The sequence below is a fragment of the Scardinius erythrophthalmus genome, assembly GCF_964197995.2.
Source record: "Scardinius erythrophthalmus genome assembly, chromosome: 3".
In the NCBI taxonomy this organism is placed as follows: Eukaryota; Metazoa; Chordata; class Actinopteri; order Cypriniformes; family Leuciscidae; genus Scardinius; species Scardinius erythrophthalmus.
Genome location: NC_138223.1, coordinates 55253458 through 55274822, shown reverse-complemented (window position 1 = coordinate 55274822; position 21365 = coordinate 55253458). Strand labels below are relative to the sequence as shown.

The window sequence follows — 21365 nt, the reverse complement described above, 5'->3', positions numbered from 1 at the left end:
GCCAAGATTATTTTACAACAGAACACAGAATACATAATTTCCCTGTGGCAGAAGATGATCTTATTTACTTTATGCTAATAGCGATAATTTTAGCCATAGCAATAAGTGGTGATTTTTTTTTTTTTTGGTCCAAAAAAGGAAAACAATTTCTGAACAGTTTGTGACAATCCACCAGGATGAAACTGAGTTACCCTCTTTTGATTAAACATTTGCATTTAATAAATAAATTATAAAACATCTCAATTACCTCAAATGGATTAACATAATCTCTCCTGTCTAGCATAGAGTGTAAGAAGCATTATTCTGTGAGTTCATCATTAATGTGTGTGCCTTCACTAAATTTTCTCAAGGGTTCAGTAATTAATTCATCTTAGTGTAACCAGTGGATCACGACGCCAAGCGTGACTGATGTTGCTGGAGTTCATGAAACCAGTTAGATGAAACCACAACTTCTGCGTTCTGTAGATATTGAGTAACATTGGACACTCAAACACGGGCAACAGGCTTTCGTTCATCTGGATCTTTATTTTCACTTCTGATAAACACACATGAATCGCTCTTAAATGTCCTGTCTCTCCCACGCAATCATGGTGCAAAAGAGTCCAAAAAGGCAAAAAAACAAATGAAGCGAAAGAGATTGCTTTACACAAGAAAATTGTATAAAACAGAAAGCTTGATATAAACACACAAACAAGCATCCTCTATGGGTGAAACTCCCTTACATGTTCTGTCTCGGGTAAATGTACTCTTATCACCATTGGATACAAAATAAAAAATAAAATAAACAAAACTAATACAAAAAATAATAACACACTTAATTGAAATAGCATTATAAACATGATTTAAGATGGATATATATAAAAGACTTGAGAGCTCAAATGAACTCTACCTATCCCATGCAATTATGGTACGAAAGGGAAGAATAAGAGTAAACTCTCATACAAAAATGAATAAATAAGACATCATGACTCAGTTAAAGGGAAAACCCTCATAAATAGACAGCTATACCAAATATGCAGATATGAACAATTTTGTGTTCGTCCTACTTAATATATTTAACAGTATCATTTTTATATCGGTAACATTAGCAATATGACAGAAAGCCTGAATGAGCCATCTCTTATTTGCACTTGTGGAAGTTACCTTGTTGTGGTAATTGCGACTTTACATCTTACAATGTGACTTTAAATCTCGGAATTGCTATTTCTCATAACTGTAACTGTATATCTCAATGTGACTTGTTTTTTGCAAAGCAACCTCATACATTGTGACTATAGCTCACAATTGCAGCTCTATTCCTGACAATTGTGACTATTAATTGATTTCACAATTGTGAGACAATTGCGTGAAATCGTAATTACCTGTTCGTTTTTTTTGCTCTGAGGTGGAAATGTGTCTCTGTGGTTTCTCGCAGGAGGTTGTTAAATCTGACACAGAGACACTGAAGATTCGGGATAAACCCCAAATCCAGCATAGAGGGGTTCAGTGAATGTGGTGTTGAATGTGTATATGTGTGTGAGTGTGTGTGTGTCAGAGACGCTGTAGAAGGACAGAGTGCCGGCAGACCAGTCCAGATACACTCCTACTCTATTACAGCGGGCTGAAGGGCCAGATACTTCAGTGCTTTTATTATTGAACCAGACTGTGTAATTCATATCAGAACAGTACATACTCCAGGACTTATCATTCAGTCCAAACCAACAGTCAGTCCCACGTTTCCTGTCGATTCCTTTATATGCCACTGCTACATGACCCGAGCCACTCCATTTAACTTCCCAGTAACAGCGTTCAGTCAGACTCTCTCCACACAGAACATGCTCCTGGAGCTCAAATCTCTCAGGATGATCAGGGTAAGACTGCTGCTCTTTCACACATGCTGCCTTTCTGTTCTCCTCAGACAGGATGAGTTGAGTGTGTGCTGTGTTTATGTCCAGTGTGAGATCACAGGCATCTGAACACAACAAGAGAGATCAGCACATCTTTGACATTGTTAAATATGCACAGGTGTGTGTGTTTGTATGTGTGTGTACTCGGTAAACCCTACGTTATGAGGACCAAATGTCTTCATAGTGTAGATAATAACTGTAATTTTTGACATTTTTTGGTCCCCATGAGGAAAACAGCTGATATTTTTAGGGGTAAGGTTAGTGTAAAGGATAGAATATACAAAGTTCTATCATGAAACTCTAGATGGCGCAGGCTGATAGGTCTTTAACTCAATCTGCTTGTAATCACATCATTCTCTGTAGGGCACAGCTGATTGGTCCCTGCTGTATCAGTAGCCAATGAGCTCGCTGCTCAACCTTCAAATACTTGGTCAGCATTTGCTGTAGCTTTCAGAAACCCCTCACCTTCCCCAGCTCCACCTGTGTAGATCTGCTATGGTTTATTTCATGTACTGTATGCTGTATTGTACAGCACCAGCGTGTCTACTTGCTCACAGCAATGTGTTGTGCATGTATTGGCAATAGCAAGTCTCTGTACATGCTCTACAGCAGAAGCAGTGTAGCAGATCTATTCCTCTAAGGCCAAACATATTAAAGGTCCCGTTCTATGCCCCTTTTCACAAGATGTAAAATAAGTCTCTGATGTCCCCAGAGTGTGTATGTGAAGTTTGAGCTCAAAATACCCAACAGATCATTTTTTACAGCATGTTTAAATTGACATTTTTTGGGGCTCAGAAAAACGAGCTGTTTCAGTGTGTGCCCTTTAAATGCAAATGAGCTGCTGCTGGACGACACAGGGGGCGGAGCTTCATGAGCTCGCGCTCAGTCTCTCAGGACAATTTCATCTCACGGAATGATGATAATATCAGAAACTCTCAGTAACGGCGTTCATTTCGAGTCGGACAATAATGCCTACAGAGTCAGAGTGCTGTATAGAGATGAAACAGGTATGGTTTAGTAGTTTAATTACGGTTATTATAACGTATTTGTCATCTGCTTGTAGGCTATGTATCCATTATTTATTAATAGCCTACAAGTCTGCTGTCTGAATGATGATCAAACATGTACTGATGAGTTTAATAAAGTTTATTGTACATCACACAAAAGATGAAGCGTCAGTTTTACTTCAGAAAATCACCGTAAGAGCTGAGTAAACACAGTAGCCTAAGTTATAAGAAGTGCGCAAGTAGCCAGTAGAGTTGAGGGAGCATTCCTGTGGGCGGAGGTTAGTCAAGAAACGGTTCTGGTGACATCATTAAAGAAGGAAGTAGAGGGATGTAGTCCAATCGAGCCGTTTTTTTGTAGTCAACTTCTGTTAAATAAAATATCTCGCTTGGCATTGAACTTTGAGCTTTATAATTTTACAGATATTATTTATGCTCTAACAGCAACATTACACACTAACTAAAGTTTGAAACATGGGATCACGTAGAACGGGACCTTTAACATTGTCATATCCATTACCATACCAAACACTCTGTCATGACAGAAATACAGTTGTTACAGTATGAACATCACTACACCTATGTCATTTCCTCATAATGAAGGGAATACCAGTGTGTAGGGCTGGGCATTGACACAAATTTCAAGATTTTATTTCAATTCACAAGCTTGCAATCTGATATGATTTCAATTTGATACAATTCGATTCTAAATCAATTAATTAAATCAATTAATCATACATTAAATAGCTACTGAAGAACAGGATAAGTAGAAATACAATTAATACAAATTATAGTGCATGTATTAGGTTCATATTTCTAGCTGACTAGCTAGTTTTTGGACATTGAATCGCTTTTCTGTGGTAAATGTAAAATTACGTGACACTGTATACAAGCTGTTTTATTGCCATCTTTCCATAGTTGTAATACTGATTGAGCTATTACACGGATTGCGGTAAGTTGCACCAGGGCCGTCGCTAGTGGGGTGAAAGATGGTGACAATTATAGGGGCCCCACAAAATCCAGCAGTTATACTATATAGGCCCCTGTTGTATGAATAATTATAATATTTATATTAGTTGCATGCCTGAGATTTAAATGAAAACCACAAAAACGTGCAATTTGGTTAAATATTTTTTCCAAATATCTGCTTCTCTTACCTCCCTATAAATGGTTTAGTCCGATCTAAAGTATTTATTAATTATTCAGTCAGTGACAAACATCAGAGGGACCCAATAAAATTGCAAGTCCCACCCCAGCTCGTGAACAGAGCCAATCAGAGTTGAGGCGGCAGTGCCTGAAGTTAACGATGAACTTGCTGGAAGAGCAGGAGACTGACTGACTGAAAATTTCGGGGAAAAGAAAACATAAATCAGGGAACCAGAAACGCCATGAAGAGAATGAGAGGGCGGCCAGGAGAGTTGTTGTATTCCAGTCGATAAAGACGTTCTTAAAGACAGGTTGTCTATTTCGCTGGGAATAAGAAAACTACCGTCTCCAGCCTGCCAGGTACTGTCACTCTTCATTATCGCAGCGCACCACAATCCACCGAATGATTACGTGGTCAAAATTTCTCTTTTTACACTATTGTACATAGAGGTAAAAAATGTACATGAGTCACGAAGCATTGCATTATGCACCGGACCTGCCGGCTGGTGATGTATTTATTACATCAAGAAAACACCAATACAACACACTGCACTTGGATGAATACATTTATTCGATTTATTTAATAATATTACCAGATCCATATTATCTTTATTAAAAAAATATTGTTTTAAATTTGACTGCATTCTTGTCAATTTCTAAATGTTCACTTTTTGATTTATGAATTATAACAGACTGATGGGGAAAATTTTTTTTATTTTGCTGTTACTTTAAAAAATTTTTTTTTTATTATTATTCAACAATTTCTTGCTTTTTGTTAGTTTTTATTAGTTGTAATTTTTATGTAAACAGTTAACTTTTAAAATAAAGGTTTCACAACAACATCACCATCTTCTGTTATATGTGGGCCTCCATGCTCATCTATTTACAGTATATGATATTGGTGGAGGGTGGTGGGGGCCCACATCAATATTTTTACAGGGGCCCCCGAATCCTCTAGCTACGGCCCTGAGTTGCACTATATCTTTTAGGGGTGTAACGATTCGTTTTAACAACGATTCGATTCGTATCGCGATTCGTGGTAGTCGATACGATTCAAGGACGATATTGGTTCATTTAGAACGATACGATCCGAAACGATTCAGTGACTTGAAATCGATTCAGTGACTTTTTAGCCAAAAATTCTTGAAATGGAATCAGGTATCAATTAATTATGCACAAGCAATTAAAAAGTGCAAGCTACGAGCACAGTATAACGATGACAGGACATGAGATTTCGTTTTTCTGAGGTGAGAGACTTTATTTCGTTACAAGTTATGAAAATAATGATAGAATAATGACACTGACATATAGCCTGACAACATCATCTGACCACAGATACTGAATCTGGACAACACGTTTCTAATTTAACACGTAACGACGTTGCATGCTTGTAGTTTATTTTGTGCTTTATATATAGGCTAGTGAAACGATATAAGCCTGCAGCGCGCGCCGCCGCATTTGCGCGTGCAATTGAAGAGTGCGTGCTACTGCAGTATAGCGGCTGAGAGGACAGGAAAGTCTTTCTGAGGTGAGAGACTTTGCGCTGCTTGTTGTCTTCGCGCTGCTGCTGGCGCGTCACGCATGGCGATCACGTCTAACGTTTAACGCCTTTATCATTAAAAGTGCTAAGAAAAAAACATCCTTATAAAGTCTGACGTGCTTAAATCCAATGCGTTATTCATAGTATCGATACAATCGATTCATTACCTTTTAAAACGATGTTAGATCGATATATGTCTAGATCGATATAACTTGCCGAGCACAGATCGATGTAGTTGGATCATTAAGAATATGAATCGATACATCGATGTAGTTGATGAATCGTTACACCCCTAATATCTTTCAATATATCTTCTGATGTTTATTCATGTTTATTATATGCTTTAACTAGCAATAATGGGGAAGAGATGATCATTTCACGTGCGCTTCGCCTGAACTGAAGGTGCTATGTGATCTGACGCACCACATTAAAGAGCACCGAAACTTATTAATTTGAATTTCCTAATGAAAATGACAGAATTTAAAAAGCAGAGATGTTGTTTCATTAAAGAAGTTACACAGAAAAAAGCTACAAAGTTTTGTTCATTCATCAACTGAAAACAGCTGAAGCCCTATTCGGACAGGGCTAGTTTTCTAAACAGCGTTTGAGTAACAATTCTTATCACTCGATGTCTGTGATTTCATGTACTGATTTAGACGGGACTAACATCTATGTGTATATTACAGAGGTGGGACTGTGTGTTTTCTAGATGTGGCCGTTACAAAGGTATGTCCTGTGCGTGCGTCACGTATATGTCTTTTAAATAATTAATTGTTTATATGATTTTAATTTATTATAAAAAAAAAAAAAAACATTTAAGTAAACTTAATGAGTTTATAGCAGTGGCTGTTTAAATTAATAATTGAGCAGAGAAATCTAGACAAGTATCTTACTCTTACTTAACACTGGTATTAAATGGGCAGTCTAAAACACTAGGTCATTTGCACTGGAATTTTCACAATTTTACGTCTGTGAAACAAATTCACTAACAACCCTATTAAAACTATTCCTGTTCGAATAGGGCTATTGACTGAGAGACAGATTATTGGGATTTAAAAATTGATGATAACGGTTCTTCAAAATGACAATCGATTTAAATCAAGGAATTTATCATTTTTACCCAGCCCTACCTGTGTGTGTGTGTGTGTGTGTGTGTGTGTGTGTGTGTGTGTGTGTGTGTGTGTGTGAGTGTGAGTGTGTGTGTGAGTGAGGTGTGTGTGTGTGTGTGTGTGTGTGTGTGGTGTGTGTGTGGTGTGTGTGTGTGTGTGTGTGTGTGTGTGTGTGTGTGTGTGTGTGTGTGTGTGTGTGTGTGTGTGTGTGTGTGTGTGTGTGTGTGTGACCTACATTTTGCCAGTCCTGGTGCGATCCTGATATATCCACCATGGTCCAAACTATACAGAGACAAAAGCATACACAAAACAAACAAACAAAAATTACATGATATGTGGGAAGATTCATAAAATTGCAAATAAAATGTGAGTTTTGTGGCTTTTAATAAGAGTTTACATATGAGTTTATTTATATAATTTACTCTCCCTTATGTCATTCCAAACCCATCAGACTCATCAGATTATTTCAACACACAAATTTAGATATTGTTAATTAAACCTGAGAGATTGCTGTCCCTAAAAGTAATACAAATGAATCAAGCAGTTTAATCCAAATTGTCACATCCTCCAGCTGGAGTGCATATGAGCTCTTCCAGAGGACACTCATTTTGTCTCTGTGTCACTGTTAAGGACTACATTCCCCACGATCCTTTGCCTGAACTCATTCTGTCTTCATTCAGTACACTTATGTATTATTACCTTGTTTGCACTGGCTTATGGTGCCTTCCTGTGCATTCTTTGTGTAGTTATGCTAGAATGTTACCACTGTGTAGTGATGGGAAACCAAAGCTTTCTGAAGCATTTGAGGCTTTCATCAAATTGTGCAGAAAAAGGTTTATTACTTGAAGCTTTTAACACAATGCGCATTAGTGACATCTGGTGGTCAGACTTGTCTTCTCCAACATATCTAACTTATCATCGCAGAGCAGAAAAAGCATGTGACCAAACAAAGCTTCAGAAGTCCGTGACATACAAGTTTGGGATCAATACAGTTCTATCTAATCTCATAGAAATTAATTAGACCACAACTCCTGTCATGTGTAGCCTGGTCAATGGATTAACATATTGATCAATAATATAAAATATACAAGTAGGCTATGTGATCATAATTATATTAATTGAAAAAATATTTTGGGTGTTCTGCTTTAAAATAAAAATAAAAATTAAATATAAATTATGTAATAGGGAAGTGCAGGTTTAAATGGGACATATCATGCCAAATGCACTTTTTTAGCCCTTAAATGCATTTTGTTGTATATTTGGAGTGTTTAGAAGTACAGAAAATATGAAATTATTCTCTTCAGGTGCTTCGTTGATATCTTTATATTCTGTTTTGGTCATATTTTTCAACCTGTTCCGATTTTTCTGTTATCTATGACGTTTTTTGAACTATTACGTCTCAGTATTTGCAGCGGAACTGCCAAATAAGGACATTGACTTCCGGCCCAACACTTCGAGCAATCCGCCATTTTTATTTCTCGCTGCAATTTTGTAGTCCAAGCTAAAGGATGCAGAAGTTACGAGAGGGTAAGTTAAAATGTTCGGTTGTTGGATGTAGTAACCCACACGCTTCATTACACCGTCTAATGTAGATAAACTGCCGCGCTTGTGACAAGGGCGCATGTTTAACTGAAAGAACGAGCAGAGAGAGAGAGCCGGTCGCGCGCGCGCTCACTCTCTCTCTCTTCAGAGCCAGGCAAAAGTGTAAACAAGACATCACCGTCTCCAAACTAGACGCTGTCTTGCTCTCTCTCCCTCGCACATATTAATCCAAATAAATCGACACGGTGGTAAAAGGTCGGAAGACCAAAGTTTCATGTGTAAATACAGTACACACCAGTGCGATACATCCATATGAAGACGTTGTTCTACATGTTCGTCGTCTTCATTTTCATCTCGCTCCGGCTCCGACTCTGGCTCGAACATGTAAGGCTGGCTGGACAAGTCTTCCGTTGTTGACATTTTGTCAATAACGTGTGATTAAAAAGTTTCTGTGCCGCAGCCGCTAGATAATCGTATCTCTGCTATCAAACTACAAAAATGGCCGAACAGGGTGGAGTTGAACCTCTGCAACCTGGAGAGCGGGCGGGGTATGAAGTGTCTCAATTGTATTTAAAGAGACCGCACCAAAACGAGTTGCTCTCAGACGCACATCAGAAAAGGGGTAGAAAAGGGGGCTGTGGAGCTATAATAATGAAGAATTCAGACCCAAGCATTGCAGTTCCGCTTTATATAGACTACAAATGTATGATTTATATGTAAAAAGGAACAATTTAAAAGCATGATATGTCTCCTTTAAATCGTTTAAATAACGCCTCCTCCATAATCATTTCACTTTTTATGCATCAGATGAGGTTGCGATTCTCGCAAAGCTCAATTTTTTTTTCAAACCAGCTGTTCCGACCTTTCGACACTGCACGACGTTCGAAGCTTCAAACGTCATCAGTCACGTGGTACTGTCATTTTGATACAAGCATCGGTACAGTGTGCGATACAATAGTGCTTTGAAAACTGTGTCAGAGCGCCGGAGCCCCGGTATCAACCGTCCCATCACTACCACTGTGTGTCTGAGCGCCTGTATTCTTGTCCCGGATCCTGTGTTCTTGTCGTCTGCCTGGTTGTTTGTATTTTACCCTGTCTGGATAATTTTTATCTCAGTATGTTTGTAACTAGTGATCGACCGATATATCGGTGGGCCGATAAATCAGGCCGATATTTGCGGGTTTTACGTGTATCGGCATCGGCCACATCGGCATCTGCTGCATTCGCCGATAGTTTTTTCCCGGCATTATTTACAGACAGGCGTCCGCAGGCAGCTCTGTGTTGCTGGAGACGCTGCAGTTCACGTGCAGCCCATGCACTGCCCCTCCCACACTAGCAGAGTGCTGGAAGCCTCTTCAAGACAACGGTAAACTAAACTAAACTTTAAAGTTTTAAACTTTCAAGGCATCTTTTAACTGTTTGACTTAGCTGAAATATTGCCATACACTTTAAAGGGGTCATGACATGAGAAACCAAATTTGCCTTGATCTTTTGGCATATAAGAGGTCTTTGTACCATTAAAACGTCCTGCAAGTTTCATAGCTTAAGACGTCCTCCCCATTATAAACGAATCATTTATTTAATCAAGCTCTAAATACAGCTCGTTCTGGATCCATGGTATGAAGTGACGTCACGGTACGAAGTGACGTAGCAGTCGTTTGCATATGACCGCCTCCAGCGTAGACAACTACGCTTCAAGCGCAAGATAACTACACCTCGTTTCATCATCGCATCTGTCACGCGCTTCACATGTGTTCAGTCGACGTGCAGTGAGTGGGTCTGTTTACAAGAAGATTGCGATGTCACGACACGCAGATGTGCTGTTCCTGGCTGTGGACAAACAACATGTTTGAATAATATACGCTGCTGAAAGATAGACGTCAGGGGAAAATGGATGCAGTTTATTTTTTGCGGACGTCCCAGTCACGGCAGAGTTAATAAGCGTGTGTTCTCCACATTTCAAGGATGAGTGACAGTTGAGAACAATCGCAGTTTGATGCTGGCTTTGCCAGAAAACTTTTGTACAAGATAAGGCCGTGTGGACTATTCTGGGCTCAACAACGACGCAAACTGTAAGTAATGTAGGCTATTTAAAACTTAAAACTTTTTTAAAACGTTAATTGCAGTTTAATTCATTATGAATAATCACCGTGTTTTTACTTAGTTTAGCCTACTTATTGTTTTATGACCGTCATGTTCATGCCCCTTAGGCTATTAAAAGATGTAGGCTGTTAAACTGACAAAATAGTTTCACACTTTCTATGTGGATGGGCTGATGCATTCTTAGTTGTGTTGATGGTTCATTTCCTCTGATTCCGACTCAAACATCATTGCAATCGCCATCGCCTCGCACGCATCACCCGTTACTATGGTAACGGTAAACACAGCTCCGCAAAATCCGCACGTTTTGAAAAGGGGGCGTTAACAATTGATGCATAGGCACTGACGTTATCCAATCATAACAGAGGGTGTTAACACTGAACTCTTAAAGGGGAAACACCCCCAAAACAGACTGTTTGAATCAGAGCATGAGAAACAGGGTGGGAAAAGGTCATAAATCACTCAATTTTAAACGTTTTTTGTCCAAAAAACTATAGTAATACTATAATTGCACCTAAGGGAACACAATAAAAGAAAAGAAAAAACCATGTCATGACCCCTTTAAAAGTGGAAACATATTGTTCTATATGTTCGTGCAACTATAGCTAAGCAAGTTTGTGGGTCCAAATGGAAAACGCGAATGCCTCATCTATAAAACTGCTTATCATTGTATTTAGGGAGCTGCAAATAGCTAAGTTTGAGGCTATCCATATGCATACGGCAGCTGTTACGAACACTGTTCATAGGATTAAATAATGCCGACGTGATTCCGTGATATTTGTGGGAGTTTTATTCAGCGACCACCTGGCTGAGGTTTGGACGTGTGCTCGTAAAAGAAGCGACGCGGTTGCGACACGCATGCGATGCAGCGCGCTCGTTTGTCCAGGCGCTCCTATGCCGTGGTGAGATAAAACCAAAACATGTGTCATGTGACAAAAAACAACTGACCTTTCCATGACAACATCGAAAGCTCGGCCGAACAGCTGATCATAGCTGGACAGGGCGGGTTTTTATTTCTCATCTCCATAAATATATGCAGTCGTAAAGGGCTAGAAATAAATTAATCCTTACTTCCTCGTCATGGAGATCGCAGTTCATGGTTCCATATCAACGACAGACGCCACAGGAGCACAAGCGCTTGTGGAAAGGGTAGAAAGGAGAAAGCAGCGCGGCCGTGCTTTCCACACGTTTTTAGATGCGATATGTGAACAGTCCCTAATTCATAATAAACCGAGAATCTATTTGTTTTAAAAATCGTTTTTGTTTTGTATAAAATGGACTAGGTTGTAAATAGTTGGTTACTTTTAAAATTAAGTATAGTAAAGTTTGTACTTTTTTATGCTGCTTGCTTGCTACTGTGCAATAGTGTAATTATTTTATTTATGCTTAAATATTTATTTTCAGAATTTGAATTATGCTTAAATATTTATTTTCAGTATTTTCAGCACTGAACTTTTTCCTTTTTTTTTAACTTGTTCTACCTCACATGTTTTTAATATTTGTCAAATATTATTTTTTTAAGTTCAATAAATGTTCCTTTTTTCAATTGAGACTTGTAACATTTGTTATCATCATTGTGTCATTTTTATGATGTAAATTGAGTGAGCAAAAGCAGTATCGGCTCCAAATATCGGCCCAAGAAAATCGGCAATATTTTACATATCTTAAAAATTTGTATAATAGGTCCCCTTTAAGCTGTACTGGGTTTAAGAGCTACAGTAATTTTAGCATTAAATGCTATGTGAATTCCTTCAAGACAAAAAAATATATTAGTCCTAATATTAGGAGCAACATGTCCCTAATTTTTAAGAGTTGCTTAAGAGAAACAATTAGCCTTAAGATTGTTTTGTGAATACAGCCCCTGATTTTGCATCTGTGTCACGTGAACCACTGCAGCACACACCAGTGTGCCCCAGACCAAAGACAGGATAACACAGAGTGAATCATATATGCAGGTCAGCACAGACAACAAAACATTGCAATCAAACATTGCAAAAAAGACCACAACAAAAGTTTTAAATAAGTGCTGCAAATTGTTATATCAAGGTGTTACCCTTTAACACTAGGCTCTCTCGAATCCTAGTAGGAATTAAAAAATATATGGGTTGTAACAATTTGGTTTTTCTTAAAGCTAATTTAGTATTAAAGCAACAGTCCTCTATGCTTACACCCTCAAAATTTGATATACAATTTTTTTCTCTTATGTGAGATTTGTGGATTCTGCTGTATTACATCAGATAAAGCCAGTTAAAAATAATGACCATAAAAATATTATTTCTTAACAAAAGATCCCTCTTAGGTGACCCCTAATTAAATTTAGGCACACATATGAGACGCAACATTTAAACATACTTGAGAAACTGCAGAGAGCAGTTTGGATCCTCCAGTTTGTCGTTAAGCAGCTTGACTCCTGATTCTCCTGGGTGATTGTAGCTCAGGTCCAGCTCTCTCAGGTGTGAGGGGTTTGAACTCAGAGCTGAAGACACATAACCACAGCCTTCCTGTGTCACCATACAGCCAGACAACCTACAGACACACACACAGTCAGATCATTAACAAACACACATCAACATTATGACCGGCTGACTGTAGATTATCCGTTATATGCTCTAACACACCTCAGTATCTCCAGCTGACAGTTTGCACTCTTTAGTCCATCAGAGAGCAGTTTCACTCCTGAATCCTGCAGGTCATTGTTACTCAGATCCAGCTCTCTGAGGATGGAGTTTGAAGATTGTAGAGCTGATGATATAATTTCAAAGGACTGACCAGTGAGATTACAGCCAGCAAGACTGAAAAAAGATTCAAACAAATTCAAACAAAATTAAATTCTTAACCTTATTCTTCAACTGTATTTCCATTATATCATTATTTATTTGTATAATACATTTAAATGAAATGGTTAAGACACAATTTAAGATATTAGGACAAAATTAAACACGCACAAAGCTTTAGTGCAGTTGATCACAGCTGGTATCAGTCTTCTTCTACCCTCATCTGATGTGTTGTATTTCTTGAGGTCCAGCTCATCCAGCACCTCCTCTGACATCTGAAGCACGTAGGCAATTGTTGAGCAGTGAGCAGGAGAGAGTTTCTCCTCTGAATGTTTGTCTGATTTCACAAACTCCTGAATCTCACTGGACAGAGTCTGATCTTTGACTTCCAGCAGACAGAGGAACAGATTGATGGATCTTTCAGCGGAGAGTGCATGTCCATCTTTGATCTTCTCTTTAATGTACTGTGTGGTTCTCTTGATGCTCTCTGAGTTGTTCTCTGTGTGTGTCAGTAGATAATCTAAGAGTCTCTGATTGGACTCCAGTGAGAGGCCCAGCAGGAACCGCAGGAAAAGATCCAGGTGTCCATTCTTACTCTCAAGAGCTTTATCTGTTGCATCCCTTTGCAGGATATGCATCACATCACAAAACTGCAACGTGTCAAAATTTTTGATTGCATAATGATAAAATGCATAGATTGCAGCGAGAAACTCCTGGACGCTCAGGTGAATGAAGCTGTAGACTTTCTTCTGATGAATCACAGATTCCTCCTTAAAGATCTCAGTGCAAATCCCAGAATACACTGAGGCGTCAGTGATGTCTATGCCGCTCTCTCTCAGGTCCTCCTCATAGAACATCACATTGCCCTTCATCAGCTGTTTGAAAGCCACTTCAGCAAGTTTCACAATCACTTCTCTGTTGGACTTAAGGAGTTTCTCTGGATCTTTCTTTTCATACTTCTGATTCCTCATGTTGATCTGAATCAGCAGGAAGTGGATGTACATTTCAGTCAGAGTTTGAGGGATTTCTGCACTCAGATCTTCTTCCAGGAGCTTTTGAAGCACAGTGGATGAGATCCAGCAGAAGACGGGTATGTGGCACATGATGTTGACGCTTCTTGCTCTTCTGATGTGTGAGATGATTCTGCTGGCTTGATGCTCATCACTGATTCTCTTCCCGAAATATTCCTCCTTCTGAGGCTCATTAAACCCCTGAATTTCTGTCAGAAGGTTGATGTAATTGGGGGGGATTTGATTGGCTGCTGCTGCTGGTCTGGAGGTGATCCAGATGAGAGCAGAGGGAAGCAGCTCTCCTTTCATGAGGTTTGACATCAACACACCCACTGATGAAGTCTCAGTCACATCAGAAACTTTCTGAGTGTCTGAAAACATCAGTGTGATTCTGCTTTCATCCAGACCATCAAAGATGAACACAACTTTACACTGCTCGTAAATCCTTGAGTCCAGATCTTGAAGTTCAGGGTGAAAGTCCTGCAGAAGTCTGTGAAGACTATACTGATGATCTCGGATTAAGTTTAGCTCTCGAAATGGAAGCACAAACATGAACTCTACATCCTGATTGGCTTTTCCATCGGCCCAGTCCAGAATGAACTTCTGCACAGAGACAGTTTTCCCGATTCCAGCGATGCCTTTAGTAAGAACAGTCTTGATTTGGTCTTTCTCCTCACATCCTAGTTCAGGTGAGGCTTTAAAGATGTCATTGCAGTCAATTGGAGTGTCTTGTGAGTGTTGTGTTCTGGCTGTTTTCTCCATCTGTAAAATCTCATGTTCTTTATTCACTCCTTCTCTCTCTCCCTTTATGATGCAGAGCTGTGTGTAGATCCTGTTCAGGAGGGTTTCATCACCCTGTAATTTCATTCCCTCAAATAATTTCTCAAACTTGATCTTCATGCTGGTTTTGTGATGGTCTTTCACTCTCTGCAGGTCTCTAGTCTCCAGTGTGTGTGTCTGCAGGGCTGCTTCAGTTGTGACCTGCATAATATGGGTCTGATATTGGGATGTAGAGGATGGCACAGATCTGATCACAACATACAAAAAACACAACATCAACTAAATTTACATGTTAAAAAGTTTTAGCACACAGTTTACAAGTTGATAAATAAGTAAATTCTCCAGTGTTAAATTAACACCGATCGGTGTTCATATGGGAACCACCAGCAGGGTGTTAAAAGTAACACTGAAGCAGTGTTGAGTTAATTAGACAATTAAGTGATTAATTGAGTGATGATTGTTCGATTATTGAAGACACCTGATGATAACAAGCAGAATCACTGAAGAAAAGAGAAACAAAAGAACTACAACTGGCATACAGAAACAGCCTTAGATGAAATCAACTGAGAAGACATGAAATCTCTGTTATTACAAACCAGTTTGACCTTATTTTTGTCAATCATCTACAGAATATCTTTTTAAGAATTAACAGAGATTTAAATGTTGATGTTATATTGAAAATGTTTGGTCACCATTATGGTGATAAGTGTTTCCTTTAGTTGGGCAGTTTGACTCTTTAAATTTTTGTATGTTAATTGTTGTCTTTGTAACGGTGTTTACCAAACCACATAATTTGTTGCAAAAGAAACCACAAACAAAGATTATTAAGTGATATACATTTCATCATCATATAGAAAAATGTTTCACAAATGTCATCACTGACCAAAAGAGGTCACTAAGGAGGTCAAAAGAGGTCACTTCAGGTTATTAATAGATTTTTACCACCAATATTTTTTTTTGCCAAAGATCAAAGATTCTGAATTTTAATTTTAATTTCTAATTACATTGCGAGAAAACTTCAAGAATCATCTTATGAATCTCAACAATGGTGACATGCTTAATGCTGCAATGCATTCTGGCAGCCATTTGTTGTATAATATGGTGGCTCCCAGCATGCATTTCTGCATAAAGCATGTCACCATTGTTGAGATTAATATGCGAATTCTTGATGTCTGTGTGTGTCAAAAATAATTTAACCCACAATGTTTTTAAAATCACAATTCATAATGTCAGATCGGTGGTAATAAATTATCATTGGTGAAAATAATTTATTAATTACAAATAACTATTTTTGGTCAGTGATGAGATTAGTGAATCATTCTACTTCATGATGGTTCAAACTATATCACCTGCTAAAAAAAATGTTTCTGGCTTTCTATGTAAAAAATTATGTATTTTGGTAAAAACTGCTCACATAAAAACACCAAGAGTCAATCTGACCAACTAAAGGAAACACAGATCACCATAATGGTGATTTTTACAAAACCTATAATTTTCAATAAACTGGTTTCATATTGTTTTGATTATGTAATTCAAATCACCATCCGACATCAGTGGGTTAGCTAGAATGTTTTGAAGCATTGAAAATACATTTTGGTCCAAAAATAACAAAAACTACGACTTTATTCAGCATTGTATTCTCCTCTGGGTCTGTTGTCAATCAAGGTTCACAACTCCGCAGTGACGCTGCTGATGTAAGACACTGCTGATGTGTTATCTGGTGCGCCTGAGCTTCGTTTACAGTCTTCGTTTACAGACGCACACTGTAAACAAAACAATCTTCGCAAACATATCTAAGGATTTCGAAAAAGAGGAACAATGTAGAATAGCTTGAATACAGCGTGCATCTCCCTCAGACTGTAAACGAAGCTCAGGCACACCAGATAACACGTCAGCAGCGTCACTGCGGAGTCGTGAACCCGGATTGACAACAGACCCAGAAGAAAATACAATGCTGAATAAAGTCGTAGTTTTTGTTATTTTTGGACCAAAATGTATTTTCGATGCTTCAAAACATTCTAACTAACCCACTGATGTCACATGGACTACTTTGATGATGTTTTATTACCTTTCTGTACATGGACAGTATACCGTACATACATTTTCAATGGAGGGACAGAAAGCTCTCGGACTAAATCTAAAATATCTTAAACTGTGTTCCGAACATGAACGGAGGTCTTGCGGGCTTGGAACGACATGAGGGTGAGTCATTAATGACATAATTTTCATTTTTGGGTGAACTAACCCTTTAAGGCAATAAGGTGTTCTGTGAAGCTGCTTTAAAACTATATTCAGCTTGATCAAATTTTGGACCCATCTACTGTTTGTCTATCAATCTGTTGTCCCAACATGTAATACTGGGTAGCTTGAATGCATGGTAAATTGTTTTGAAAGCATTTATCAAATACATTCATGGGTATCGTACTGTACCTGAGGTCAGAGGTGAAAGTAACAGGGTTGTGCATGGACTGATCACTCTTCATTGACACACAGCTGGGTCCTGCACCACACTCTTCTTTCTCCTTTCCGTCCTCCTCTCTCTCCTCACAGTGATGCATTTTGGAGTTGTGTTTCCCTTCTCTTTGTCTTGATTTAAGGCCTTAATCTGTTAATTATAATCAAAAGGACAATGAAAACAAATTTACAGTAACATTGGCAATCAAGTTTCATCTCTCAGATTCATGTATTAAAACAGTAACTTTTAAGCTCCATTGCTCTTCAAAATTTGTAACACTCAGTCTTACACTTCTAGTTCTGAGTTCAAACACCTCCTGCTTGCAGATGGAAAACTAATATCTGATTATGACCCTAAACACTTTGTGCTTGCATCTTATTTTGTCCTGCACTGGCACTTCAGTGTGTTTCTCAATCAGAAGGCTATATTTTAGTAAAGCCGTCTCAGTTTTAAGGATACTTGGAAGCAGCTTTCATTTTGATTTCATCCATCATTCAGTCTGTTTTAAAGGATGCATCAAGTGTATCCTTCATATCCTCCAATCACCCACAATCCTTTACACAGAGTTCAATTTACAAAAAAGAATTAGCGGGAAATTAGTCTGAGTTCATTATGACAAAAAATGTTTATTTTTTTTGTCATAATGAAGACAAAAAATATTATTTTTTTGTCATAATGAAGACAAATTTTTTTTTTGTCATAATGAAGACAAAAAATATTTTGCAAGACAAAAAATATTTTCAAAGATGAAGGCATCATTTGTCATGATTCTGCCTTCTTGTCTCTGATTTTCCCTGGTCTTGAGGCAGGATCATGACAGGCCCATGTTTCATGTGCAGCACATGGCCATTTGTTTGGCCATGTGCTTGCGTTGTCTCGTCATGTAACCCCGCCCCCTTGTTACCCTTGTTTAGTCATTATTGTTTCACCTGTGTCCCTGGTTAGATTATTGCTTTACCTGTGTCACCTGTTCCTGATTAGTTTCTCCCTTTTTAATCCCCTCATGTTTTCTGTCCTGTGTCGGTTCATTGTGAATACTGCGGTGATGTTAATCAATGTGAGATCTGTCCGTGAGTAAATCTGTTGAGAGTCTTGTCTAAGTAGATGTTTGATCCTGTTTCTGTTATAGTCTAGTTTGTCTAGTGTTAGTCTAGTTTAGTCATCCCTCGTCTGTCTTGCCCTTGTTTTGCCCCCTCGTGGGTTTTGTTTTCTCTGTTTTGTCACAATAAACTGTGTCTGAGCATTCGTTCTGCTTTTGGGTTCGTCTCTACCTCCACCCTCATAACATCATTAGGATATGCAAAAAAAAAAAAAAAAAAAAGTCCTTAGATGAGGGCATTATGTTTTCTTTTATTTTAAATTACATAATGCTAAACTTTCCAAGATGCAAATTACTTTCACTTTCAAATGATTCACTGTACTGTATTAACAGAAAGAACAATAATATTAAGATTTTTATTACGTATTTTTCCAAAAGTAATTTAAAATACTATTTTTGCACCAACACTGTTTTAGCACATGCCACTATCCACTGGCACATGCCAAAGACAACCAGATGCCACTAAGCATAAAGGCATGTGCCAATGCCGGGCTGCTTAATACCGTCTCTCATTCGGGAGTCAATTTCTGCTGAAGTTGAGCAGAAATATCTACATTCTCTCTGTTTGCTGAGTGTTAGTCACGCTTGTCAGGAAAGTGAGAACACACACACTTTTTATCGAATCATTCATCATCAATAGCGGGTCACTTCAACAATTTAGTATGATTGTGTTCATATCCCAGATCACCCTTTTTATGCGGACTCGGGTACAGTTCACAAGTGGTTTTTTGTTGTTTGTTTTTTGCAAGTCAGAACAATATAGTGAACCCTTTACGTCACATTACCAAGAAAAATCATAATATAAAATGTTTATATGTGATAGCTTGTAGTCTCAGGCGGAAGTGTCGGAAATGACCAGTGTTCTCTTGTGCGCTCGTGCACATTGCAAACAGAAGACTGCTCCGTCTCAATCTTAACGCTGTTGCAGAGTCTGTAGTGAAATTAGGATGCAAACAAGCATTTGAATGCAGGTTAGGGCTGTCAGGTAAAGTGGGCAATTTAAGCTTGATTGGACTGTGCTCAATGGTCTTAAAGCCTGGGTATACTTCATTTTTGCGTTCTGCTCCACACCTCAAAGGAGAACTCAGTAGATTCAGGTACAATTAACAACCATTAACTTAAATTATACTCAAATTCAATAAACAAATTTACATCCACTGGTTATTTTATAGTTGACATGACATATAAAATCAACTTTTATTAGAAAACAAAAATGAGTGTGCAGTCAGGAAACTCAAGTAACGGAAAGAAAGAGCAGAAAGGAAGTCAAGGCATTAGATTAGACATTCAATCTGTGGAGTGAAGAAAGGATGTGAGGAGCAAAATTTAGATGCAGAGCATAAAGCTTTAAAATATGGACACAATTAAAGTTAATTTTAAGTGTTTAGTGAAAGCTTATACAGCAAAACATTGTACAATATGGTTACCATTTGAAATGTTCCTCATTCAATATTTATTAGCCTCGTTGTTGCATGTGTTATAGTCACATTTTTAATGTTTCATCAAGATTACATGAATCATTAATTAATCAAGATTTCATCCAATTGAATGTCAACACAACATGTTCTATCAGTTGTTTTATATTTTGCGCATGCATTGAGTGAACTGATTAATTTTACTCATAGCCTAGCCCTAGGCTATACCACTGCACAATAAATTTGAAAAAAATAAACGCGGGGAAGGAAGTGCGTGAGACACGACATTACAATGCAAATGATAATGTAGGCGGCTATAAATTAGATGAAAGACACGTAAGCACATATAATATTTAACATTTCAACAGACATTTACATGTATCACTAATGACAAATTATATCAAATTAATTAATAATACATTTGTATTTGTAAAATACACATGGATGTAGCCTATTAGGATGTAGCCTATTAGCCTACATATTACATGGTAATTTATAATTTGGGTTGTTAAATATGTTTTTTGATAATATGTGTTAATATTCTGTATGTTCTTAATTTAGAAACTGATTTTTTTTTTATAAATCAGGGACGGCCCACTTTATAGGCTATCTAATAAGTTTAAGTTAACAAAAGTAATCAGAGGTGGAGAATCCAGGGCTCAGAAAGTAAAAGTCCTGCCATATATTTATTCCACCCATGAACTCACACAGCAAACACTCCAGTGTTAAATGAACTCTCCTGGGAGTTTATTTGGCTCCAGACTCAAGAGTGTTAAAGTTAATGAGATAATTAAGTGATTGTTTGAGTGATGATTGAGCATTATTGAAGACACCTGATGTTAACAAGCAGAATCACTGAAGGAGAAAATCTCTTTTTTAAGTTGCCATTATGGTGATCAGTGTTTGCTTTAGTTGGGCTCTTGACCCTTAAACTAATAACTTTAGATTTTTTTTTGGCTGTTGTATCTGAGTTATAATTCTCAGATGAACAAAGAGAAACGTTGATCAGGTGGTGTTGGTTATGTTTTGACATAATCATAATTTGACCTGAATCACAAAACACATTTGGAGAGTGAAGTTTACCTTGTTGATTATAGCTGCCTGTGATTCTAATATTATGTTATGTTAATCATTTTCAATGTAATCAGAAAGATTTCTTGAAAGTTGTTCTGATCAAAAGACTTTGAAAAATTATATTATATGGACACTCTGACACCAAGAATCAGCCTGTGATTCTCAACAATGGTGACAATAATAAAGCATGTTGCAGTGCATTCTGGGTGCCACCAATCAAAACTCATCCATGGCTCCCATCATGCATTGCGGTATGAATAAATTATGATCTGAATCGTCTTGGTTTCCTAATTGAATATTCTTTTTGTCACCATTGTTGAGATTCATACACTGAATCTTGATGTCTGTGTGTGCCTTAAAGAAAGATTTTCTTTTTCTTTATCAGAACAACTTTTAAGAAATAATTTGAATTATTGAAAAATCTGGAACTT

At 37.9% G+C, this 21365-nt stretch overlaps 1 protein-coding gene across 1 annotated transcript; it reads right to left on the bottom strand.

Moving 5' to 3' along the window:
- Positions 1 to 501: 501 nt before the first annotated feature.
- Positions 502 to 15132, bottom strand: LOC308687470 (protein NLRC3-like). Its single transcript, XM_081360041.1, has 5 exons — positions 13273 to 15132; positions 12946 to 13119; positions 12680 to 12853; positions 6921 to 6967; positions 502 to 1951 (listed from the first exon to the last, which is right to left on the bottom strand). Exons 1-5 carry the CDS (start codon positions 15096 to 15098, stop codon positions 1422 to 1424), a joined length of 2751 nt encoding a protein of 916 aa, XP_081216167.1. The 5' UTR covers positions 15099 to 15132; the 3' UTR covers positions 502 to 1421.
- Positions 15133 to 21365: the final 6233 nt, after the last annotated feature.

What these genes read in the sequence shown, in the direction of transcription:
- LOC308687470 (XM_081360041.1), bottom strand. Translation starts at nt 15,098, where the DNA reads ATGCAGGTCACAACTGAAGCAGCCCTGCAGACACACACACTGGAGACT. An exon ending in ATCAACTGCACTAAAGCTTT is followed by an intron (nt 13,120 to 13,272) that starts GTGCGTGTTTAA and finishes ATCTTTTTTCAG; the next exon opens with TCTTGCTGGCTGTAATCTCA. An exon ending in TGCTCTCTGCAGTTTCTCAA is followed by an intron (nt 6,968 to 12,679) that starts GTATGTTTAAAT and finishes GTCTCTGTATAG; the next exon opens with TTTGGACCATGGTGGATATA.